Below are 27,554 nucleotides of genomic sequence, written 5' to 3'. Positions count from 1 at the left end.
ATAATTAGGTAACTGATTAAGTATACCAATTACCTATTACCCATAGGTGCATTCATCACTTTGATGATAAGCTACAGAGAAACAAATACCAGACAAGCTCACAAACCACTGCATTCTTCAGAATTCACTTTTCTCCAAAATGATAAATGAACTGTGGTCCTTGTCCTCAAGAAGCTCACAGTGTAATGAAGCCACAGCACTTTGAAAAGTAACCAGAAGTATCATGTTATGGGGTAACAAGTAGTGATATATGCAGAGGGAGACTCTAAATCATTCCCAAGTAGAACCTGGTGCCTCTGTCCTACAGTTCCCAACTATCCCCCAGGCCACCTCCAAAAAACCCAAGACCACAACACAGGATAATGAATCAAAGTCTCAAAGAAGATGTCTGAGTATCTCCAGTTACAATGCAAGACCATTTATGTATGAATTTTATTCACATTACTGGTTTTATAATATCCACTCCTTTCTCCATCAACATAATACAAGGCAACTTGCACAACATAAATGCAATATATGCAATACAGTACATGCAATCCAAAATGCAGCTATCCATAGATAGTTATGGATTTGCCACTGATGTTGTTATGTATTAAGCAACTTGTAGTAACAAATGGGAATTCTGTATGACCTTAGACCACAAGCACACACCATTCTATGGTAGAGGTTCAGAGTTTTTATACTTTTTTCCTCATATGGAGAAAATAACCTGTTTAAAAGTGAAAAAATACCTAATTATACCTAAATGTCATTATTATAGAAACATAAAAACTAAGTTTTGCTTATTATAATACATGGTACTTTTTTTCCTCTTGAATGACTTTTTTTCCCTTTGTTACATTCATGTGATAAGCATTTGCGTATAATCAGGAAAAACACAGAAAGAAGCAACAAACAGCAGACCAAAGAATATGGGAGATAACTTAAAGAAATGAGTAAACCAAGATAAAATCAGCATTCTTTTAGAATGCGTCATCCAGAAAATCACCAAAATGGTGCTTTACACGGCACCACCATGCTGCAGGGCAGTGACTACCATGGTGAGAACCACTGTCCAGACCCCTCCCCACTGAGACAAGTACAGCCCAGTGGCAGAGTCTTAAGAGGTGGAGCACATTTCTGATGCTGACATCACAGATGGTGGAATGGGTTTTGAATTCCCTTCACTTCAGAGATGACTTGAATGACTGTGTTTTGATATTAATAGAAATACTGATTGCATTTCAAAAACGGAAGATTCTTTTACTCAACCTGAACATACCCTGAGCATTTACTAAATGCACAGGTAATACTGCTACACATTCTGGGAGAGCTTATATACCATTTGAAGAGATGAAACCACCACCATTAAATATTTTTAACAACAAAGGCAGTAATTAACTGAAAACTGGAACGAAGGGCTAGAATTGGATGGCAGTGAAAATGAGTTGGGAAGGGCAGGCTGGAACTCCCAAAATGCCTGACAAAGGAAATTGTGCTTCACCCTGAAAGCAGTGAGCACTCCCAATGAATTTTTAAGCCAGAGTGCATGACAGAGACATTACTCTATATTGCGGCTAAATATAAAAACTCAAATACAAAAAATTATCCAAGCAGGTTGGTATATATAAACTTTTTCTCGAAAGAGCAATAAAACATACATAAAAGACAAAAAGATAATCACTACACATTAATAAGTTACGAAGCGTAATAAATCTGAACACGATGAACACCTGTTTATTTAACAAACACATACTACGTGCCTGGTGCTGTTCTAAGCACTTTACAAATGTTGACTCACTTAATCCACATTAACAACCACAGGAGAACTTTTGTCCAAGTCTACATATGAGGAGACTGAGGCACAGGAAAATGAATTAACTTGCCCAAGGTCACATGACTATTCAGGAAATGAACCCAAGCAATCTGGCTCTACAATCTATCCCGTGCTGTCTAACAGAACTTTCTGTGACGTAGCTGTTGAGCACTTAGGATGCGGCTAGCGTGACTGAGGTACTGAATGTCTTATTTTACTTAATTTTAATTATTTAAGTTTAAAGAACCACATATTAGTGGCTAGTGAAGCACACTGGACGGAGTTCAGACTCTGCGCTTCATTACAGCAGAGCACTGCATTACTGACAAGCAAGAGAGGAATGCTAGTCAGGGAGTCCACTGCATTCAATTTTTAAAGTTTAAACAATTCAAAGAAAACCTTTCCAATAATTTAGTTTCAAGCAACAAGTGATTGCAAAATTCACTCTTTACTTTCGAAATTCTTCACCAAAGTTAAAAGATACACCAAAAGATACACTGGGTCTATGAGCTAAATAAAATGGACCCATTTTTCTTTAAAATAATATTTAAAACAAGGTTATTAAGATCTGTACATACAAGTATATTTCCCTAAAACAAAGTTTTGATAAAACTTTTCTCAATTAACTTTGCCCACAAGACACATACAACTTTGACGTCCAATATTACATAGCTAAATTTAAAGAATAAATTCACTGCTTAAAGTTTTCCAAGTACAAATGAACCAACACTACAATAAATATTAATAAACATCAGTATATTGAATCTGACCATTGTCCACAGAACCCTGTACACTGTCTCAGACATAAACACCTATAAACAAGCTATCAGCCATCTAAGTGATCAAGAGTGCATCAACAGTAATAACATTAATAAAGATGACAAAACCAACAAAAATATTAACGGCAGCTTACATTTAGCCCTTACTAGGTGCCAGCCACTGCACAGGGTCCTTCTTATGCCTTATCTCAATCCTCACAACACTCCTGTGAAGTATATACTATTATTATCCCTACTTTTCAGATAAAGAATCTGTTGCACAGGGAGGTTAAGTAACTTGCCAAAGGTCACACAGCGAATAAGTAAGTGAGCAGCAAATCCAGGGCTGAGACCCAATCAGCCTGACTGGGTATCCATGCTCTCAATCAGCCTCCCCTTGCTGCAGTCACTCACAGAGCAGTAAATTGTGGGAAATCTCTAAAAGCTCTTCATAATTAAGCCAATTACACAACCCAATTTACTGTGTGTATGTGTTTGTTCAGAAAGAGTAGATGTAGGCAGGCAGGCATTATGAATTTGATATTTTAATCTAAGAGGCTACCATGGAAAAACAAAAATGGCTTTAAGAAAACCAGTAGAATATGAATGTCAGGGCTATATGAGGTCTTAGGGAACAACTCATCATAGAACAGATGGAAAACCCTGTGACACAAAGACACTCACTGACCTGCCCAAAGTCGCACGGTGGTATGACCAGATCACAGGTTTTCTGGCTCCCAAATCATCAATGTCCTGCCCACCATATTATAATGGCCACATGTCTGTTTTAACTTGGGATATAGGCTACTCCTCATTAAGACTGCCCAACCCCAGCACCGAACAAAGTACACTGTAATGGTGTTAGAGGTGCATTTAAAAGACACTTTTTTTTTTAACCACATTGGATACCATACTACTGAGGATTGCTTTGACCGCGAGTAATAAACCAAGAAGTCTAGCAGTAAGTCAAACAACTACATAAAGTACACTAGATGCTACAACTTCACTTTCTCAAGCTTAAACAGTCAACATGAAGCAAAATATGGGTATAGTTTAACCATAAGCTGAAAGCCATTTTCTATCAAACCATTACAAAATATCTTAAAGGGGAATCACACATTTCTCTGTCCATTGTTAGGTTATTAGCTATAATATTTCACTTATCTAACGATCAGTTTATGACCATCTCAACTATCTAAAACACAGCTAAAAAACACAATGGAAACAAAAATGTTCAGTAAGCCAAAACATTTCAATTAACATTTACTGGTCAATTTAATAAATATAATCATAAGGTACAGTAGAATTTTAAACGTGTAGTAATAGAGGCAAAAGCAAAATACTAAGAGAATACAAAGAAAGGAATGATTAATTCTGACCTAAAAGGGCAAGAGGAGAAAAAGATCAGGGAATGCTTTTTGGTGGGGGTGGCATTTGAGCCTTGGAGGCAGATCTGTAAGGACTATAGTCACTGGAGAAGGAAGGGAAGGACTTGCCGTCCTGATGGAGCAGCACATCTGGGAAACAGCAAGCATTCTGGTGTCGCTGGCATAGAGGGTGCATGGGGAGATCTAGTTAGTGATCATCACAGCTAGAAATATAGGTGAAGTCCCAATTCCAGGTCTTATGGCAAATTATTTCACAAAATGATCTCAGACAGCAATGGAAGGATGGAATAGAGAGTTAAATGACCACCTACCACTGACCAGTCTTCTCACCTTCTCCCACTATACCTTAAGAATATTTTCAAACTTCTTCACATGTTTGGTACCTGAGCTCTCCTCCACTATTTATTTTGCTTGAGATGCTTATACACTCTCTTTTTTTCCCCCCTAGTTTTTATGCATCCTTTGATACTTACCTCAAATGAGGGCATCTGTCACTTCACCAAAGAGTTCAATCCCTTCACTCTCCTAATTACCAAATCAGGGCCAGTTCCCCTTTTGGGTTCCCACGACACCTCGTCTACTACAACACCTCTCATACTATTGTAATCATTGACTTTTGTCTCTTACCACCCCCATATGAGTTCCTTGAGGATACATCTCTGTGCCCTTTCATCTAAGATGCAGTAAGTGTTCAATGCATGTTTATCAAATAAAATAAATGAGGAGGCTATTTTAATAATCTAGAGGAGAGGTGCTAAGGCATGAAAGTGGGAATGAAAAGGTTAGGACAGATGCCAAAGCTCATATGTTTTACTAACAGGACAGACTTTCAGGGCTTCACTCTAAATCTACTCTTATTTTAAGAATAATTTTGATAAACATGGTCATCAGGTTTTGTAACCTACAAAAAAATTGTTTTAATAAAGAACTTGAATCATTAAGAAACGATTAATTTATATTTAGCATACTTCTATTTAGTCAGATAGAGAAACATGTCATATTTTCAAAACATTTTTGTCCAAATAAGCACGAGGCCTTTAAAGGGGAAAACCAGGCTTCTTACTAATACAAAGTTACGATGGTTACATTTGTGCCTTATGTACATCTGAACAGACGGTAGGGTTTTACCTCTGGTCTACTCGATGAGGTGGTTCCTTCCCAATCTAGTCAAACTTGGCCCTGGAGGTGCAGGCTAACCAGGTCATTCAAGACGAAAACTGTTACAGTTTATTTTTCCATTTAGCACAGAATCACTTATCCCATTCCTTTCCCTAGTCCACAAGACTAAGTTGCTTTAACTCTGCACACATTGACCTCATGGCAAAACAAACAACTCACTATACTGCCCTGACTATACAAACACCTCTTAGACTAGACTGCATTAACAAATGTATATTCTTCCATTCATTCCTTCACTCAGTAAATAGCTGGGATCTACTATATCCCAGATATGGGCAGAGATCGTATCTTATTTTGTATCCCCAGTGATTAGCAAAGTGTCTTCCAAACAGTGGACACCTGATAAAGGTGAACAAATGAGAGAATGATGAATGAACAAATGAATGAATACATATACATGCATATTTGACCCTCCATCCCATAACTTTTCCAAAGACCAGTTATCCTTTGCCTAGTCTTCCAAGGCTGTACTACAAAATATCTATTCCTATGCACTTTAACTACTCACAAACGTCAACCACTTCCAGCAGTTACCACAGCATCACCAGAATAGAGTGTGGATTCACAAAAATTATCCTTCAAATAGCGTTACTAGTTCTCTCCCTTTCTTATAGTGCTAACTGTTGCAAAATTCTAAGTTCCTTAAAGAGCATTAGCATGAACACTTAGCACTGTATTTCACTAAGTTCTGGAAGGTTGGGATACTTCATTAATGTTTCTACTAAGTGACAAAGCAATGATTTGGCAAATATTTTGAAAATTTTAGAGAAAATATTCATGAATATTCCATAATTTCTCGCTTTCCCCAAAATAATTCTTAGCTATACCCTTGGATCTTACTTAAAATATATTAAGTTTGTTTACTATCTCATACCAAGGAAAACTAATTGATGAAAACTTCTCAAACCATTTATCATAATTATTTCATCCTCAATTTTGATACTTCCCCTCACAAATCAATTTTTCCATACTATTTACTAACACTAATGTGAATACAATACTTTGAAATGTTGCTCTCTCTGCAGCCATCCAAATTCATACTATATTTTAAATAATTGAGTTAAAAACTCTCTTCCTATGGGCCATTGTTTTATACTTATCTGTAGGACTTTACCTTTCTCAAGCTGTTTATCAATGTTAAAAATTGGTAAAATATAACATTACTTTGCAAAAAGACAAAACTAATAGTAAATATGTTTGCTAAATGATTCAAAACACCATGAGAATGGGTTTGAAAAAAACAAGCTTCTAAGAAAAATGTCTATGTATAAGCTGCCTCTGTTTTCCCTGGTCATGGAAAATTCTGTCTGAAATATAGGGGGAAAAAATCTAAGAGCAAAAACCATTCTACTACGTTAGTATCTTTTAGTACTATTTTTCCTATATTCATATGGCATTTCCTGTCAATATGATTACATTATTTACGTGTGTGTGTAAGCATTATGAAAGGCAAGAAGAATATTATTATTCTTTCCCCAGGTATATTCCAAGTAACTATGATTATGACTGAAAACATATAAACTAGAAGAAACATTCCAATAAAAAAAAAAATTGACTGTCTGTAAAGGTCAAACTGTATGAATCTGACATTTTCAAACAGATTGGGATTAAATTAACTGATTTATATTCTCTTGAAATAGTAAAAGCGAAAAGCTTTTAAAAAAATGCCTAATTGTTAGAATCCTGCTATTCAGAGATAGAAACAATCTTTTGTTTCAGAAGAAAGTGAAGAAGAAAACAGGAGGTAAATAATTGTAAAATATCCTAAATAAGACTAACACATTTTCAAAGGTAAATGACAATATTTTCTTTGCTTTGTGAGATGCATTTTTGTCCATTTAAATACCATGTTCTTCCATAAAATCAGAACAGACAAGAAGATTTCTAAGGTTTCTTTCAGCTGTAATATTCCGTATACATGTTACAATATTATTTAATACCATTACCCTAAATCATTTTACATAGAACTTGAGGAATCTCATAAGCTTCACTTTAAACACAGATCATATCAAGTTTTTAAAAAAATCCAAAGTACTCTATATTTTATATCATCTGAGGTATGCTTACGCTAATCATATAAAGACAGAATGCTATATCTTTCATATGAAAAGGCTGGTATATAAATTTATCAACTGACTGATTTTAAACCCTAGATTAAATTACTGAAATTGCCAGTATTATAAACTTAGCTGATGGCCTACATTTCTTAAATTAATTCCTAACTGTTATTTTGGAGATTTACTATTTCAAAAAGAAATAGTAAATCTTTCTTTTAAAAAGAAAATATACAAGTATTTCTTCAAAGATGTGTCTGCATTAGTTCGTTTTAAGATCTGTAAGTCAGGCATGCAATTGAAAAGATTTTGAAAATGTATTCCAGCATATCCCAAACTGTCACAGGCTATAAATATAGGACTATTTTAAATATAAACAGTGCTGATTAAGCATATATCATGGACAGAAAAAAGCAATTATTCACTGAAAAAGGCAATAAAATCTACCCTTCTCCGGCTAAATTCATATTTATTACTATTATTTATCACTTATTCACATAAATAAGAACCATCTAATTCTTCTGCTCTACTATAGGCAGAATCCTAGCTTGTTCTCTTCTGATTTCTGCCATGAACATTTATATTTTCAAGTTAAAAGAGAAGAGGATTATATAAATTATTCTTCTACCTCCAAAATAAATAATGCGAGAGGATCCTTACAGCATGAAAAGTACTGCCGCAGCAGATATGTCATAACCTCTCCTCACTCTTCGTACCTTGAAATAAAATGGAATGCTTCTAATTTGTGTTTAAAAACAGTAATAATGAGGCATGTTCACAATTATGTCATTACCTGATCCTCCTCAGATACCGTAATATATCAGAAGAGCAAAAACACACAGGATAACTCAAACTCCTTTTTTATAGCTGCTCTTTAGGTCGATATTCGTAAAAATCTCTAAGTGCCTTAAAGTGCTCTGATTGTTCATCCTGATGCTGTTCCTACCTTCCTTCACTCTGGCTGCTTTTTGCCTGGATGGTGTCACCAGCTCCTTTACAATCTGCAAGACTTGAATCATTGCTAGTTAACAAGCCAAAGGCTCCAGCTGCTTCCTCCAGGAATCCAACAGGTTTCATCACCGCGAGCTCACTGCATCTCTGCTTTCAGGAAGCTCAGGCACAAGCACAGTTCAACTCCAGAGAAGTACATGCTCTGCTTAGCTCTCCCTGAAGGCTCTGAAGCAGTTAATAAGAAACAACAAAAGGATGGGCTGCATCTTCTTGAAATGATGGATTCAAAGTGATTTTTGCACACGTGAAAACCACCGTCCTCAAAGTCCAAAATGTATGACTTTGCAGAGCATTAACAAGTTATAAACAAAGCAAAACAAAATATGAGTAATCGTCTGTTAAAGCACTAAGCACAGCGAAAACATTTTCTGACAAAAGTCACGACAGGAAAAATAAAGTGCTATGCTATAAATTCTCATATAGTGGATTGCAGATGCTGTGTGCAAGTTTTTAAAAACACTCAGAAGCAGTCAACCAAAATACCCTGCACTGTCAAAGCCCTGATACTTCTTTCCAATTTCTCAAAAATCTCATATTTGAAATACAGAAAATAAAATGTGGATAAAAATACAACTTTATCTTGCTAACTCAAAGCTCCCAGATCTGCACAGAAGAAATGGTATCTCAAAAAATATCCTAAGGATTCCCTGCCCTCCTCCTCACACATGCCCCTGAGGTTCTAGCCCCTGAAGAGAGGTCTCGGTCCTGCCGCACACTGGAAATCCCCAGAAGGGCTGTAAATGCATTGGTCTCACTGTCAGAGGCGTGGGCCAGAGAATTTCATATCAAGTATAACCATATGATTTTTAACAGCCAAGCTGCAACCATGCTCAATTAATATTTAATACTTTCATCATGTGTTCTATTTAGCACATAGCAGCCCTTTTCAAAGTAAACCTACAGAGTTAATTAAAAGAGAAAAATGAGCTTCAGGTTCACGTTGTCAAATGTTACATTTACTAAAGTGATTCTTCACCAGCAAATTGTTCCTCTTACTGTACTGCTGACTTTCCTAGTTTTCTTTCCTTCCCTTCCCATTTACTGATATTCTTAATGTATCATAAAATAATAGATCCCAGAGCAAATCAAAGGCAGTTCCTTTGCCTCCACACAGTTAAAGGCTTGCTTGTTATTTTCCCATTTTTCAATTGGACAACTGAGGTACACGGTGAATCAACTATGGTTGGAAGTAAAACACAGGATCCAAAACCCAAAGGCTTCTGCCTTCTATGACACCAAGTCTCTTCGGTAAAAATGTACAGTTTTGAAATTCAGGGTAAAGTTGTCAGCTCTTCAAAGAAGAGGTGCTATAACATGTGCATATATATCCACCCATAATGTACTCTCCATATGGGTGTTAATTGAAGACATAAGTGCTACAAATCCATGATGGTGAGAAAATATTTGCAAATGGAAGACAAAACACAGCAATTATCCTAACTACCTATTATCTTTAAAGAGCTTGTTTGTACTTGCAAACCAAATCAAGAGTTCAGATGGGTCAAAGACCAAGTTTTAAACCTCAAATCAAAACTGTGTTTTTCAATGAATCCCTTTGAAGACCTGAAATAGACAAATCAACATTTAAGTCAAACCCTTCAAATCAAGTTCCCCGAATTCTTTCTAGCCCTTGCCCCATTTCCTAGGGCAGTTCTGAACATGAAACAGGTATTAAGTATCTACTGGCTTTATTTTCCAGTTCTTTGCATGTCCAGCTCCTGAGAAATTACTTCCACTTTTCTGGGAAAGAAATGATGTTTGTGAAGAGTACTTTCTGGTAGCTTTGCTTTCTCTCATAATTTTTCTCTTTCCATGCAAGGAAGGGGATATACAGGACACCATCCTCTCAGTCAACTCTATCTTCCATATCTGATCAGTGAAGAGAGGAATATCTGTATTCATGTTTCCATAAATTTCAATTATCATAACTCCCTAGTCTCACTGATATCAGTATTGGTTTTGAAAATGAAAATCATATAATGATCAGTTTGAACACACTGGTTCACCACTGTTAGCCCTTAACTTCTGCTAACCTACCAATAGTTTTTTCTTGTTTCTCTCATTTGCTTCTCATGTTTTTATCACACATTACATCGGTAAAAATATCTGAGCATATATTCTAATATATGGAACTGAGCTGTACTCTAAAATGTCAAGATCACGAAAGACAAAGACAGACTGAGGAACAGTTACAGATTAGAGGAGAGTAAAGAGTCGGGATTACTAAATGGAACACACGATTCCGGATTAGATACTGGACCAGAAAGGGATAAAGGAAAATATATGACATTTTGAGACAACTGGCAAAATTTGAATACAATCTATAGATCATCAATATTAATTTCCTGACTATGACCATTCCATGGCAGTTATGTAACAGAATATCCTGGATGTTAGGAAATACACCCTGAAGTACTTAAGGGTAAATATCAATACATTAATTTACTCTCTGCTGGGGCAAAAATAATATTTATTAGAATGAGAAAGCAAATGTGGTAAAATGTTAACATTTGGGAAATCCAGGTAAGAGAAGATGAGAATTGTTTATGTTACTCTTGCAACATTTTCCTAAGTCTGAAACTATTTCAAAATAAGTTAAATTCTGACTACGTATCCCAATATATGCATTATTTTTTTGTTTAAAAAAGATATGTATGTGTTCATATTTATATATGTTTAAATCATACAAAACAGTAATTTAAAATGATGAGGAGATAAATAATATAAGAAGAATTACACATTTGTATATAGGCTGTGTTTCAGTTAACTCTGTGTATGTATGTACACATTTACCTAACTTGCACATGCATTCTCACACTTGCTTCCTTCACCCCAGAGATCATTCTGAACCCTCCTGTAAGGCAAGTTTGGGCTTACTCTGGCATGGTCAGGCTTAAAATAATTAATTTTGCCACTAAAACCGATCTGCTGGAGGAGATGCCTGAAGCAGTGGTCCTCCACTCCTACCCCTTTACACAATCGCCTTTCTCCCATTTTACGAGAAAAAGGTCAACCCTCACCCATTTTACTATGGTGCAGAGCTCCAAAGGGTAAAAACACGGCAGGTGGGGGACACAGAAAATTCAGCAGTTCCTTTGATCAAGGCACAAGAAGTAACATCAGCCCATTCAACTGATTAAGATACATGAGTTTCTAATAAAGTATTTGTTTATAGTGAATATCAAAATTTATCACATGTTTGTTGTTTTTGACCAACTGCATTAGGATAAAACTCTGGGAGGAAAGTGGAATGAATGTATAATTTCAGAAAAAAAGGAAAGTATGTAAAATCTCTAGCTACTAAGGAATAGCCTGTTCCTTTTTTTAGATGGATGACACTGGGTATCAAACCACTGTGATATTTAAACCCTACTGTATACACTTACAAGAGGGATGTAACAGTTTTCATCTACTTAATATTTTTCTTCATTGGGCCTCCAGCACAAAGAATTGCTTTAATCATTGTCCTTAGCTCTTATCATTGGTCCATGCATGGCCCAGTTTTACTTATCCACTTAATTATTTAATCATTTTCAATAATTTAATAAACGCCACAAAGCAACCACCCAGACAAAAACTAGGACGTTAACAATAATCTACATTTAACCTATGGTGCCCCCAAACACCAACTCAGCCCCCTGCTTTCACCCCAAAGTAAGAATCATCCTGAATCCAGTAGTTATCATTCCACTGACTTCCTTTGTGTCTATCTATATGCTATTAAACACACACACACACACACACACACACACAATCCTTGTGTTGCTGTTTGGTTGTTCTGAACTTTATAAAAAGGGCATCATATTTTATGTGATGTTTGGGGAATTATATTTTTTCTAAAAAATAATTCTATTACATTCTAGACCAGTGGTTCTCAATCTTCAATACACACTGAAATTACCTGGGAAATATTTTAAAGTATGATGCCTGGGTCCATCCACAGAGATTTTGACTTCACTGTCGTAGGGTGCAGCCTGAACACCATAAATTTTAAAAGCTCCCCCAAATGATCCTAACATTCAGCCAAGGTTAAGAACCACTATTCTAGAAGAATGACACAGGAAAAGCTAACTATATGTGGATAAGTAAACATGAAAAGTACAAAATGTTAATGAATGCCCTATTGCCATTTATTTATACATACATGAGGGGAAAGAGAGAGATGGGTGTATGAAGGAAACTATCAAAATGTTACCAATGATTTTTCCTCTGAATGGTGGCATTATAAATATTTACTGTCTCCTTTTGCTATACTTTTCTACACAGAACACATTATACTATCAGTACTTTTTTTTTAAAGGGAATTACATTTTGGTTTTTAAAAAATCTATATCATGTCACCAAAAAAGATATATATAGAAAACAAATAAGTATACGAACAGAGGCTCAACATCCTATGTCATTAGGGAATTTCAAACTAAGACAATCAGATACCACTGCACATCTCCCTGAATGGCTAAAATCCAATACACTGGCAACATCAAGTGCTGGCAAGGATGTGCAGCAACAGGAACTCTCATCTATTGCTGACGGGAATGCAAAATGGTGCAGCCACTTTGGAACACAATTTGCTGGTTTCTTACAAAACTAAATATACTAATATAATATACTAATATGATCTACCAATTGTGCTCCCTGGTATTTACCCAAATGAGTTGAAAACTTATGTCCACACAAAAACCTTTATATTTATAATTGCCAAAACTTAGAAGCAACCAAGACGTTCTTCAGTAGGTGAATTCTGGATAAACAAACTGTGCTACATCCAGGCAATGGAATATTATTCAGCAATAAAAGGAAATGAGCTATCAAACACAAAAATACATGGAGGAATCTTAAATGCATATTGCTAAGTGAAAGAAGTCAATCTGAAATAAGCTGCATAGTATATGATTCCAACCACATGACATTCTGGAAAAGGCAAAACTATGGAGACAATAAAATGATCAGTAGTTGTCAGGAATTTGGGAAGAAGGAGAGAAGAATGAATATGTGGATTTTTAGGGCAGTGAAAACTACTCTGTATGGTATCGTAATGACAGATACATGTCATTATACATTTGTCAAAACTCATAGAACATATGACTCAATGAGTGAACCCTAATGTAAACTATGGACTTTAGTTAACAATAATGCTTCAATATTGGCTCATCAATTGCAGTAAATGTACCACACTGGTGTAAGATGTTAGTAACAGGGGTATGAGGGAACTCTTGGTACTTTCCACTCAATTTTTCTGTAAACCTAAAACTGTTCTGAAAATAATAGTCTTTATAAAAAATTACAAAGGAAATCTATATTCAATATATATTTAATCTACATCCCACTCTTCACACTTTAATACAAAGATAAATCCAAAGAGTACAGAGTTTAACAAGAGAGAGCGTGCTTAAAACAAAAATCCTAATTGCCTACATACATGAGAGATCCATGTGGCCTGGAGGACAAGGAATATTATTATAGTTGCCCTTGCAATGGGCTGCCTGCAAACAGTTGTGAGCTACTTCTTTTAACAGAAAAATTCTTACCTCAACCTTGTTTCCTACATTTGTATTTTTGTTATACATAGCCACCCCCAAAACCACTAACTTTTGGCTAAGCCCCAAAACCGCTGATTTACTTTTCCTTCCCATCACTTCCAAATCCAGCATTCCCAGAGCAGACACAAGGCAGAAAACTCGTGAGAGAACGAGAAAGACATGACAAAGAGAGAAATGCAGCAGGCTGGAAATACAGCACTCTCTACTCCTATTTGGATATTTCAATTTGTGCCATTTTCCTTTCTCCAAAGGAGAATATAAGGCAAAAATCAAGTTCTTTCAGATGAAAAGGGATCAAGAACAGGAACTGTATGACAAATTATATAAAGAAAAAACAGCTCAGCAGAGGAAAGAAATCTTTTCCCACCATTCCTCGCTCACCAAAAAAAAAAAAAAAAGAAAAGAAAAGAAACAGGAAGAGAGAAAGAACAAGATTGAATTTGATCTCATTTGTATTCTTTCCCTCATTCACTTAAGAAAACCATGAACAAGTTCACTGGAGCATCTTTCTTGGCCCTAAGTGAAAAGAAGTACAAGAGAATCCATATATTCTGAAGCAGAATTATATTACTATCCATAAAAATAGTGTTATAGATACTTCAAACCAACTCCTTAGAATCTTAAAGAACTGCAAATTAATTTAACAAGGTTTCTGCTTGCTTCTTTTTTTCAGTTTACATCTTTAATAGTTTTCTCTTTACAAAAAGAATGCATGTTCACTGTAGAAAAAAAAATATCTAAAAATAAGCCAAAAGAAAATAAAAATCTCTCTTAGGCCCATTATACAGAGATAAGCACTACCAACAACCTTTTAGACTTTTCATGTACTTTTTGCTTGCTGATTTTACAAAAATGAGATAACAGTATGCATACTCTTTTGGAATTGTGTTTTCACACTTCTGAATATTTCATCATCTCTTTCATAAAATAAACACAGACCAGGATATTTGCACTGTGCTCTGTCCACAAAATTTTTTGATCAAATGAATAACAACCCAGCATCTTTTCATTCTTGGCAATGATTCAGATTTTTTCTACCCAATTTTCAGAAAACTTCTTTGGTTTTCCTGGAAATATATTTCAGAATTAAACTACTGTCATTCTTTTTTCAGAACATGTAGATAAATGAGAAGAAAAAAATGTGAGAGGCCACACTTCTTGTGACAAAAATAATCTGAAAATATTCAAGATGTCAGTCGGCCTGCAGATAGAAAAACACCATTGAATATTAAGCTATAAACCACTTCCAACTGGTTTCCTCTTGGGTTAATAAACCAGTTAATATACTTCACTTCTTTGTCATTCTACTTTAATTGTAAGGCTGAAATATAATCACTTTGTTCTAGAATTTTGAAAATCAATCTCTACAAACTCATCAATAGAAAATACAACATATATTGTTTATAAAAAATGAAAGTTTTACATTTTTTCTATACCTAAAAATCTATACCGTTTTCTGTCCAAATAGTGTTCCTAATAATTCACACTGGGTATTTAAAAATTAACATTATCAAAAGCTCATCAACTATCTTCACAGATTTTCATAGAAAAAAAGTAAAACAAAACAAAGAAGATATGAAGGTAAATGTCCTGAAATTGCAGGATGTGGAAAGAGCCACAGAATATGTGTTTATGGATGTTAATATTATCCTTCTTTTACATAATCTCCAAGTATATTAGATACAGTAACTGTTTATGAACAAAGTATCTGTATTAATGTAATAAAGTCAGCAATTCTTTCAAAACCAGTTTTTAAAAATATTTTACCAAAGGGCAATTCATTTTACTTATAAAAAGCAACCAAGAAACTGCTCAACTGTGTAGCTCAGTGGAAACTGTCATAAATATGTACAAAATACGCTTTACAAGCAAGGGAAATACAAACATGTTATCCCAATACATCTTCACAAATTCTTAATGTACTGACTGTACACCGTAAATGCATGTTAAAGGCAATAAAATCTTGTTCATCCATACAACATATATTACGCATCTAGTATGTATGTACAATACCTAGCAGGTACCTAGTAGATACAATGCCAGTTGCTGGTTATTACAGGGGTGTGATCAACCTCCTTTCATTCTTCCAAGAGAAACTGGCATTAAACACATAATTACACAATTCATTACTGAATTACAACTGAGATGACTACTGCGAGTAAGCACTGGATGACTGGAGCATGTGCCCTTAAGTGGAAAAATGGTGTGAACTAAAGGCCATACATAGTACATTATAACTGAACATATTCCAATTTCTGAATTACCACATTTTTAATTTTTAAAGTAAGCTTTCCTTTGTGCAGAAATGACCTCTCTTTTGACTTTCCCAAGCTACATGCAGATGAATGCACAGATATGGAAGGAAAAGAGACTTTCTAGTCATAATAAGGAAATTTAAATATGACTTTATTTTCAAAATCAAGAATTCAAAGAAAATACAGTATCCAGGCAATCTGACCTACTCCAGATTCTAACAAAGCTACGAAATAACATAGTTTTAAAAAATTCATTACCATTAAAAAACACATATTAAAAATCATTTAAGTATATGTTTATCTCTTAAAATAAATCATAACTCAATTTGGAATAAATCATAATTCATTATAACATCACATTTAAGATCAAATAGTCCTATGTGGGGAGATATATATATACACATCAAACATAAAGACATAGGGATTTCTATAGAGTTCATAAAAGTGCTTGTATACATAAACACAGCAGTCTCTTCAACATTCAGAAAGATCTTTCCAGCGTTTCCTCAATATAAAATCTGTAATCACCATAACACATTAACCACAACAGGGAAGGAAGACCATTAAGAGAGTCCTTGACAGAACAATACATTGAGCAAAACTGCTCCATAGCACCTATCATTCTCTGCTCTTCCTCCCTTTCTGAAACCTTTTTCCACCTCTGCTCTTTCTGTATACTGTGCATTCTCTCTCCTCTGACCATCACAAAATTACCCATGTTCCAATAAACATATAAAAACTATATTGTTTCATAATAAATTTTTTTTTTTGGAGAGACAAAAAAGCATCATCCAAGGTTAAAAATCTGTGATTTTTCAATAAGCATTTTGGAAGAAAAGATTATTTTAGAAGGATATGACGCAACAGAAAATGTAAATAGTGAGCACATGAAAAAAGATATCCTAACAATGCTATACCTCCTGAACACCCATTAGGATGGCTGCTATCCAAAAATAGAAAATAACAAGTGTTGGCAAGGATGTGGAGAAATTGGAACTCTAGTACAATGCAAAATGGCGTCGCCACTGTGAAAAGCAGTATGGCAGTTCCTCAAAAAATTAAACATAGAATTGCCATATGATCCAGCAGTTCCATTTCTGAGTATATACTCAAAAGAATAGAAAGCAGGATCTCAAAGAGATATTTGCACACCTAGGTTCATAGCAGCATTATTCACAATAGCCAAAAGGTGGATGCAAACCAAGTGTCCATCAACAGATGAATGAATAAACAAAATGTAATCCATATAGTAGAATATTATTCAGCCTTAAAAGGTAAGGAAATTCTGATATATGCTACAACATGTCTGAACTTTGAGGACATTATGCTAAATGAAATAAGCCAGTCACAAAAAGACAAATACTATATGCTCCCCCTTACATGAGGTACCCAGAGTAGTCATATTCACAGAGACAGAAAGTAGAATGGTGGTTGCCAAAGGATGTGGGGAGGGGAATATGAAGTTGTTTAATGAGTACGGAGTTTCAGTTTTGCAAGGTAAAAAGAGTTCCGGAGATTGGCTGCACAACAATGTGAATATACTTAATGCTACTGAACTGTACACTTAAAAGTGGTTAAGATGGCAAATTTTACATTATGGATATTTACCACAAATTTTTTAGAAAGTTTTCCTGTCTAAAAATCAAATATGCAACTGAAAGCAACAGTATAATGTCATTTTGAGCCTACTGAGCTAGTCATGGTGAAACTGATATCCTTGTACACCAATTACCAGAGTCACTGTAAATTGATGTAGTCCTTTAAGAAAGACAGGAAGAACATTTCAATACTACAAATCTACAAAAACATTTCCATACTATAAATCTAGCCTAAAGAATTATAGTTGTTTTTTTTTTAAGAAAGAAGGCAAAGTCATCAATGATATTCATTTTGCAAACATTTTTAAAAAACTGAACCATCATAAATAACAAAAAAAAAAATAGGGAAGTAGTTAAATAAGTTACTATGCATCATTACCTTTAAGGAATATAATTATGAATTCTAAGTATAAAAAACAATTATGGAAATATGATAACTCTCTAAACACAATTCAATGTTAGAAATCCAAATATAAAATTGCATATACACCAAGAACCCAATTATATCCAAATATATACTATCTGGACAATACCAGAGGACCATATGCAAGAAAGCAAACGAGTGGGGTTACCAATGACTTTTCCCCCCCATTCCCAAATGTATTTATTTTAATGTTACGGTTATACTTTAAAACAACAACAACAAAAGGGGATTAGAGAAAATGAAGAGAACAGATTAGTTTAGATGAGATTAGGTAAAATTAAGTATAAAATGGAGGCAACAGTAGGGTGTTTATCTAAAGTTACCAACTTAATCCCCTCCAAACACCTACTTCTACCAATGTTAAATTTTCCTTAATTTCTTAATCTTAATCTCAACCTCTTAACTCCAGATCTTCACACATGTTCCTTCTGTTTAGAACCCTCTCCCCCTTCCTCTTCACTTAGCCAGGCCTCATCTGGAATATGATTTCCTAAGGGTAGTCTTCCTGCCCTCCCAGAAGGAGGTTCCCTGGCTCCTGCAGACACCAGCTTCCCTTTTCGCATTAACAGCGCTGCGGTATCTGTCTTCCCCACTAGTTCTGTGCTCCATGAGGCCCAGGGCCATGTTAGTCTTGTCCTTGTCTATATCCCCAAAGATCAACACAGCAGCAGTGCACGGGGAGGTGCTCACTAAATATCTGTTAGTACTAAAAAGAAAACATTATTAATATTTATTCTAAATCATATATTCTCTTCCTTAAAATTTGTTTTAAAATCAGACTCAAACACCACAACTCTTAAAACATTTTAAGAAATTAATTTATAGCATCACCTGTCTCAATGTTGTCTAAAAACAAGTTTTGAATCTCTTATACTTTGCAATATTCTGTCAATTTTCTAGCTTCCCATATACCTTTCAATTATTAAACTTTTAAGAATTATAACTATAGATGGTAAGTATCCTGACATTTCACATTAAATTTAATATAACCCATAAATCTAACCCATAAAAACCCAATGAGAATCAAGAGTCTTAATATGTTCATCTATTCTATTTTTAGCTAAAGAAAATTTATTAGGACAAAGGCAAAGAAGCACCAGGTTATGGGAAGGGCTAATCTTTAGTGAAGCAAATTCAATTTATATATGAAGAGCTGCAGCTGCTTTATTGTTATTAAGAAAAAAACTAAATTCAATAGTGCTATACCTTACACCTTCATAGTACTTATTCAAGAGCATCTTGAGATTTTCGTCAATGTAATTCAGAACAGGAATCATACGGAAAGGAATTTCTCTTGATAAAAGCCAAATGTCTCCTTTCAAGGTCATCTCACATTCTAGAAAATATTTCATTGCCATTTTTCTCAAGCCTTTGCAATAAAAGCAAAACAGAAACTAGTAAAGCAGAATAATAAATCCTGTTCCTATATAAGAGATTTGAATCCTATTTCAATTAAAGAAGAAATGGGAAATTTTTCTGTGAAAGAACCAAATGGGAAGGAAATAGAGAGATCACCACGCAGTCCTCCTGTCCCTTCCAGACAGGCTTCCTGAAGGAATGCCCCCAGACCAGTCACACATGCCAGGACGGATCCCGGGAGAGGAGCCTCAGACAGTCCTAACCTGAGGGACACTCTGTGAAAGATTTGGTCTGTATTCTTCTAAAACACCACATCATGTGAGATAAAGAACATCTGAGGAACCTTCCAGATTAGAGGAGACTAAAGAGACCTCACACTAAACGCAAGGCGTGAATGATACTCAGCTGGACCCGGCACTGGAGGGACAGAATTGTCATAAAGGACATTATTGGGGAAACTGTCAGCAATGAAATAAGGATTGTAGACCAGATAAACATAATTTATCTTTTTGATAGTTTTACTGCAGTCATGTAAGAGAGTATCCTTATTCTTCAGAACTACACACCGAAATACACGATATATGCAACCTATTCTCAAATGGTTCCAAAATAAATAATGTGTATTTTTAAAATACACATTCAGATATTTTAAAATAAAATAAAGAATTGATCCCATGGAAAAAATAAAGTTGGACTGGGTGGGAAGGATAGAATTTCACGATATCAGAGGTAGAATTTCACCTGCTGAGAACAGAGATGCACTAAACAGAAAAAAATAACTTAAGACGGAAAATTCTGCAGACCTAGAAGTTATTATTGTCCATCAGAATGCAGCTCAGCGCTGAGCTAGGAAAGTATAGCGTTTAGGTTAGACTAAAACCTGATAGCTAAAAATTTTTTACATCACATTTTAGGGGAAAAGAGAATAATGACTCCACTTTTAAAACACAAGTCAACATTTTTAAGTATACCTTTCTTAAGTGGAGAGTTACTTCTACTAAGTAATCATTTGAGATCCAACTTCCTTTTAACAAAGTCAGTTTGGGTACCTAAAAAGTTGGGGCGGGGTTTTTCTCCAGTCCTGGGCAAAGTTCCCGGTACATATAGGTACAAAGTTCCATGAAAGGTCTAAGGCTGATTTTTTTTTTTTTTTTTTTTTAATCACAATGGCCCTATTGCCTCCATGTGTGGTAATGTGGACCAAGACCATGTGCATTCTTCATGGCAACAGAGGAGGATCTTTCCTAACCCAAAAGAGAGTACAAAGAAGCTTTCTCTTTAGTTAGCAGTAAGGAAACCCCCTTTCATATAGCTTCTAGGTTACTTCTACCACCAGAAACAACATTTTTTATAATAAAGCATGCCAATGAAATATTAATATATCTTGGCAATCATATTCTAACAGTCTGAATCAATCATATAACCTTGTATTATTGCAGTTAAAACAATAAATTCAAGCAGGTTGAAAAATCAAATTCAAATTCTGTTGTGCCATAATTATCACAAGGAAATAAGTTTGTAATATTCTTCCAACACTGGTAATACCTAGTTCCTCCTTTCCTGGTACATACACTTACTTGATCTATATCTACATATCACAAAAGGAAAGAACAGAAAGTTATTACCTAAGGAAAATACAAAAAACCAACCATTGTAGGTTTACATAAAATCTTAATACATGTTTGCTTTTCAAATTTCTTTTAAGTTATAGTCAAGCAAACATATTTTGCCTTACTTTGCACTTATTAGAATATAACAAGGTTAACCAGTGAGGAGATCACAGTACTTTACTATATAGTGTCGAAAACTTTTACCAGTGCATCCAATAAATTCCAGTTCTGTTCCATTCTTCTAGAATCTGAAACAGGCAACTGTACTTTTAAAAAGACATTGCAATTCCAAATGCCCCACAATTTAATATAAGATGTATATGAGTGTATGTTAGTGTCTGACCATAATCTTTTTACATCCCACTGTTTAAAGTTTAACACCTGAATGCTCCAAACGTGTAAGCAGAAAGAAAACTGTTGGAATTCCAGGGGTACCTAGGTAATGCCAGCAGAAGTCAGCTTCTGAATTTAGGGGGGAAAATAGCACTCCACTACCATCTGCCTATACAATGACCACCATCTTTGAAGCTAAATAAGAGATAACTCATATAAGAAGTTTTCAGTTCCATTTGGCCTCCTAACTTCTGGACCACAATCATGATAGAAACCTATACAACATTTCCTTTTTTTAAAAAAAATAACTATGGCTCAATGCTGGAAAGTGGGATTGGGAGACTGGGGTAAGGGAAACTGGGAAGACATTCTCGCTATATTCTTCATCCTTTCAACCCAAGGCTTTAAAGAGAGGCTAGAAAGAATTATTACATAATCATTTGTCTATCTCCAAAAAAGAAAAAAAAATGTAACACCAAAATATCATTTGAGATCAGTTTTAAGGGAGAAAGATCGAGGCTAGGAAATTTTTAACATCAATTTCACATATCTGGGAAATGAGAAGACAACTATACAATGATATCCATCATATACATTGACAGGCTCAAATTCTCTTAATAGAAAATGTCTATTTGACTAAATGCAAAAAGTGATAATATACAGCTGTCCAGACACTATTTTAAAAGAACAAACTGATGTTAATTATATGTAGATATATTAGTTGTAGACCATATAACAAATATCACTTACTAAGTTGTGTTTTCCATTATACGTCTTTTGATAAATGAGAAATACTAAAAGTCATACCTATAATATTTTCATATAGAAAATATTAGAGAAGTTTTTGTTTTTAGAGAAGTTTTTGTTAAAGAGATATGAAATTTTTCAAACCAGTACATCAGTTCTAATAAAATGAATTCAAGAAAAAATTGTAAAACTCAAACTCTATTTTCTGAAATTAATGTCCTTTTCAAGGGGATTTCTCTCCAGATTTCATTAAATGCAGACATGCCAGTATTTAAAATGCAATTCAACTTAAATTTTCTTTTCTTTAACTTCTGCCCAACTTCTGAGGTACACAGCTATTCCATAAAACAGGATATACATCTAGATAGGCTACTGTTATAGAGAGAAGATGTAGCCAGTACTCAGGGGAAGTCCTATCTTACTTGTTGCATGATTTTTTCTATTTAATAAAAGACTCAGAAGAATCCTTATCCCACCACTCAGGGACTTAGTAATCGCCTCAATTATTTGTAACATTATCTGCTCTAACAAATGTTAAAGTGTTCTTCACTTCAGCATCATCTCTTAAGTCTACTGCTCCAACAAATGATGATATTTACTCCTACTCTTATTAGAAAGCCACAAATACACCACAACCCAAATTATTCGCTGCCATTACTTTTTCCTCAGATAAAAGAGAAATATTTCATATCCCGAAGTAACCTCAAAAAACTCACTCCACTATTTAGGCCAAAGGGCAGGATCAAACTCTCCCACACAGTAGATTCACTCCTGGATTGCCCAGTCAACATCCAAAAAGACTCTCTTAGGAAACATTTCATATAATTACTTACAGAGCAAAACTTTTCCAAAGAAAGTGAAATAAATACAGAAGTAAAGATTAAAAAATTTAATAGATTAGATAAGCTTTATTTTTTTTAACTTAAAACTTGGGAAAAGAAAAATAATTAGTACCCTAAATTATCACTTTTGGTTTTGGTGTTTTGGCTTTTTTTTTTTTTTTTTAACATATTCCATCAAAATAATCATCTAGAAATTGTTAAGCACTGCTCTTTACACAAACTACTCTTGCTTTTATAATCTCCATCAAAGATCTAAAAAATCCATTTTAAATTACAGCCAGACTTTAAATATAACAACTTTATTGCATCTTTGGCACCATCTGATAAAACAAAATCTTTAACAAATCTGATAAATGCTAAACATTGCTAAATATGCATTATAGAAAATTAAGACCAATTTAAGTACTGAAAAAGGCTTTTTGCAGATTGTAATAAAGTTAACAATTCACAATGAAATGCACAGCATAGCAGCATCATATAACACATATTCCACAAGACAAATATTCGGCCTCAGAACTTAACAGAATACATAAAAATGGAGACTAAAAGCTGAAAAACATCGTAAAGCATTTAACAAATTCTCTAGGTCTTACAGTTGGAGCATCCCAATTCGTGTGTCAGGATGTGCAGAGAAATTGATCCCTCGGCCTGGCCTGAGGTGTCAGAGCTGGTTGCCTCCAAGCCCCAAACATCTCCATCAGTTTATCTCACATGCTGTACAGCTACTAACATGTCCTACATGGTTCATGACATGGGAAGGGTCAGGAAATCCTGCAGAGCTAAACGCATCCAGACATACAAGTATCCAACCTTTCTTGTAATCTCTAGAGAAATACTGAAAAAAATTTTAGTTACCCATCAATCTCATCCAAATCTAGGTTTGGAAATTCTATCTTTAATGACATGTCTTCCTATTTTTTAACCTGTACCATGCTTCTCCAGTAATTTTTACAAAAACAGGAACTCTGATATACTCAGTTCCCTCCCACCTTTATGAAAACTTACAACCCCATAGAAACTGCAACACGGCACAGACCATGACAACACTCCCTAATCTATGGTTCCAGTTCTCCGCTCGAGAATGATTTCCATCACTAGAGAAAATCAAGTTGGCAAGAAAGAAACTCAAAAAAAAAGAAACTCAAAGTTTATTTCAAAGGGAGCAAGGAAAGGGCTGAAAACTAAGAACAAAACTAGGCAAAGCAAATACTGCCTGTAACCCATCTTTTTAATTTACGTCTAACAAAAATGTCTCTTTGTCAGAGTAATTTTTCCAGAATAAAATCTTAAGTTGTTCCCCTAACTGAAGTCCCTCAATAGTTCCTAAGCCCTGAAATATGAAGTCCAAACCTCCAGAAATGTACACGACCCGGACCCTGATCTCATCTCCTCCCCAGCTCTATATTCCAGAATGTTCAACTACTCAGTAACATCCTTGTATGGTCAAACCTTCATGCCTTTCTCACAGTGCTCCCCTACTTGGAATGCTTTATCCTACGCACACACTCTTTTCATGGGAGCAGCTCAAATTTCAACCTAAGAATAATAACACATGGAACAGCTACAGTTACCACATAGTAAGGATGTCACTTAGAACAGTCAAATCCATGCACCATTTACTGAGCATCTATTGAGTGCCAGGAACTTAGCACTAGGAATAAGTCTTTGCCCTCAAGGAGTTTACAGAATAGATGAAGATCAGAGTGAACAGGCCGCTGATTTTACTGGGGGACGACAGCTACTAGAGTGAGGCAAACAGCATGCTCTGCAGGAGCAGCACCACGGGGCCCACCCAGCGAGTGAAGTGGTCACGGACGATGGGGAGCAACTCCAGGAACCGGGGAACTAGGCAGAAACTGATTTATTTTTAAACCTTAAATGTGAAGTAAGGATCTGGGACGTCACTGTAATCCCAGTGGTTAAACGCCCGATGGCATTGTTCATGCTTTGCAGCTCCCTTTCTTCGCAACAAACACAGAGAAATTACAGATAAAATAGGAAGACAAATGACCAAAAGGACACACCTATGCCCCCAAACATGTTAAACATCTCCACAGATCAGAAATCTAACAGGAACACAAAGTGTGAGCCGCGCTGAAGCCAGGAGGTCTGCTGAGCTCTGGGCCCCAAAGCAGAAAAAGGCAGCAGGCAGCTGATCCTCGGGGATTAACTATGGGTTGATCACATGGGGTAACAAGGGCTCCACAAGGGCTACGAGGGTCAGTGGCCAGGCTCAAAACCAGGGACTGGGCTGGCACTCTCCCTGACAGGAAACTAGACTGAAAAAGACTTCTGCTAACTGCACTCAGGCTACAGCTTAGGAAGCGGCTGACCTAATGCCAGCTGCCTCAGTGACTGAATCTGTGATATCCCCAACGTCACCATGGGACCGGGGCTCTGGTCCACTAACACAGACCTGATTCTGATCTGGGAACTCCAAAGCCAGGCAGAGACAACGGCAAATCTGCTAGACCAGCAGGGGAAATCACAAAAAGACAGAGAGACACACACACACGCACACACACACACAGGAAAAAGAAAAAAGAAACTCCCGTCAGAACTTGCCTGCAGAATTACAGAACATGATGAAAACACCAACAATATCAACAACCACAACATAAACTCACTGCAGACAAGACAAAAATCATCAAATGATCTGAAAAAGACTTTAAAATAAGCATGTAAGAGATCTTCGAAGAGATAAATAACAAAAGAACGAAAAAAATGTTAAATACAAACGAGTAGAAATGAGAAATGAACTAGTGCATATAAAAAAAAACCAATTAAAAATCTTGCAAATGAAGTATAACCATTGTAATTTATAGATAAATTGTTGGTGGTTCTGATACGTATCTTGGTTGCCTAGTAAGCCATCCCTCCCTCTGCCTTCACGCTCACAGGGCTCTGAGTTTTGGGGGGCAGTCGTGTTAGACACCAAGATTCAAAAATCAAAGACACCCTGTATTTGTCCTCAAAGAACTTGCCATCTGTAACAGTGATGCTACCAGACCACTAAGGTTACAACGCAGAACAAAATTTAGTTAAATTTCCAAAAAAGGTAAGCATTTTTTAAATTAAAATGCTCTTAGTGTTCATGAAGTCATATTACCATCTTTACTAGAGTTGGCATTCTATGATAGGTAAACATTCTCACAAAACTTCATATGAATGGAGCTGAAATAACCAAAGCTGCTTCTTTCCGAGTCTGTATTTGAACTAATCTGGCAACTATCCTTGTTTATTCAAAGCACACCACCGAAAAAGTAACCCACTGAAAAGTCTCCAAAACCAAAGACCATTATTTGCAATATTACTTTTAGTAGAAAGCACTCAAAGATTTCACAATAACAGCTTCATTTTCACTTATCAACTGCCTGATTATTCAAACTGATGAGAAAAGTGACTCTATTCCTATTAAGGTAAATATAATCAAAATAAATAATATGTGAAAAATTTTAAACTCTCTAATATTATATTCCAATAAGAAAATGCCCACTTCATCCCAAAGTTTCCATAATCAAAAAGCTGTACTCTAAAAGCACATCAAAATTATCATAGGATCCCAGTCAGGATGAAATCTTAATTCTTTCCTCACTCTCCAAAAGTAAACAACACAAAATAGTAAAATCCAGTTCTCCTGTTCACAAACAGAAGTGGAAAGGAATGACAGAAAATATTACATATACCATCCCCTCACAACTGAGAAGATAAAATCTATATCAAAAGATAGGTCTATAGGATAGACTTGGTTCCTTGATCCATCAAAGACATTGATAAAGAGATTTCTTTCTTTTTTTTGCTTAAACATAATATTAACCTATGTTACCCAATGATTAAATTTCACACAATAAAACCTCTGCTAATTATGGTCAACTGCAATTTTTTCCCTCTTCATATTTCCAAAAAGTCATTTTCCAATGGCTAGTCAATAGAAAAGTTTAGATAGTAGAACTAAACCAGCCAAGAAACTAATGACACAGATACCCTCACCACACCTAACTTCTTAGGATAAATCAAACATCAATCTCCTTGTTTAAATAGAGGCAAGTGCACAGTATCGGGCTGAACCAGATTATCCAATCTCTGATGAAGTGACATAATTCCAATCTGCTCAGTAACAAATTTTTTCTTTAAGTACAACACCGCAGATGCTCCTGAGAGGGCTGAAATGATACACAGAAGGAAGGACACTTACCCATGACTGGAGATGTCTTTGTACGTGGTCCCGATCAGGCACTACACCCAAATCTGCTGTCCAGCGTTTCTCAGAGGAATACATGTCCTGGTCAGAAAACGAAGAGAAAGAAATCATATTTTCTAAAGGTCAGTGTTTAAAGTTTTCTAAAAGGAAGAACCCCCTGATGTCATTTAAATATAAAAAATTACCAATCTTTGGAATATCATGATTCTGCTCCTATTTTCCTTTTTCAGTAAGCCATTATCTCAAAAGCAAAAGTATGTCTAAAGGAGTTACCACACAGAAACTTATTAACAGGTGACCTTTGTCTTCAGTCCCTCCCCATCCCACCCCCACATAAATAAGTCATAGGAAGAAAGCACTCCACTTGGGGTAAATTAAGCACATCACACCTGCTAAATGTATTCTGACTGCACATAAGTGAGTTATATACACCATCAAATAAAGATTACCAAAGTTACTG

At 35.4% G+C, this 27,554-nt stretch overlaps 1 protein-coding gene across 2 annotated transcripts in view; it reads right to left on the bottom strand.

Moving 5' to 3' along the window:
* USP6NL (USP6 N-terminal like) overlaps positions 1–27,178 on the bottom strand; it is a 126,111-nt gene extending 98,933 nt beyond the window's left edge. For both annotated transcript variants that reach the window (XM_061179486.1, XM_061179496.1), the window contains exon 1: positions 27,089–27,178. In XM_061179486.1, coding sequence (XP_061035469.1) covers positions 27,089–27,092 — 4 coding nt within the window. In that variant the 5' untranslated portion in view covers positions 27,093–27,178. The remainder of the gene's footprint in view (positions 1–27,088) is intronic.
* Positions 27,179–27,554: the final 376 nt, after the last annotated feature.

This window comes from Eubalaena glacialis, chromosome 2 (assembly GCF_028564815.1).
Source record: "Eubalaena glacialis isolate mEubGla1 chromosome 2, mEubGla1.1.hap2.+ XY, whole genome shotgun sequence".
Taxonomy (NCBI): Eukaryota; Metazoa; Chordata; class Mammalia; order Artiodactyla; family Balaenidae; genus Eubalaena; species Eubalaena glacialis.
Note: the sequence above shows the minus strand (reverse complement) of the source record. Positions and strands in the feature narration are given on the sequence as shown.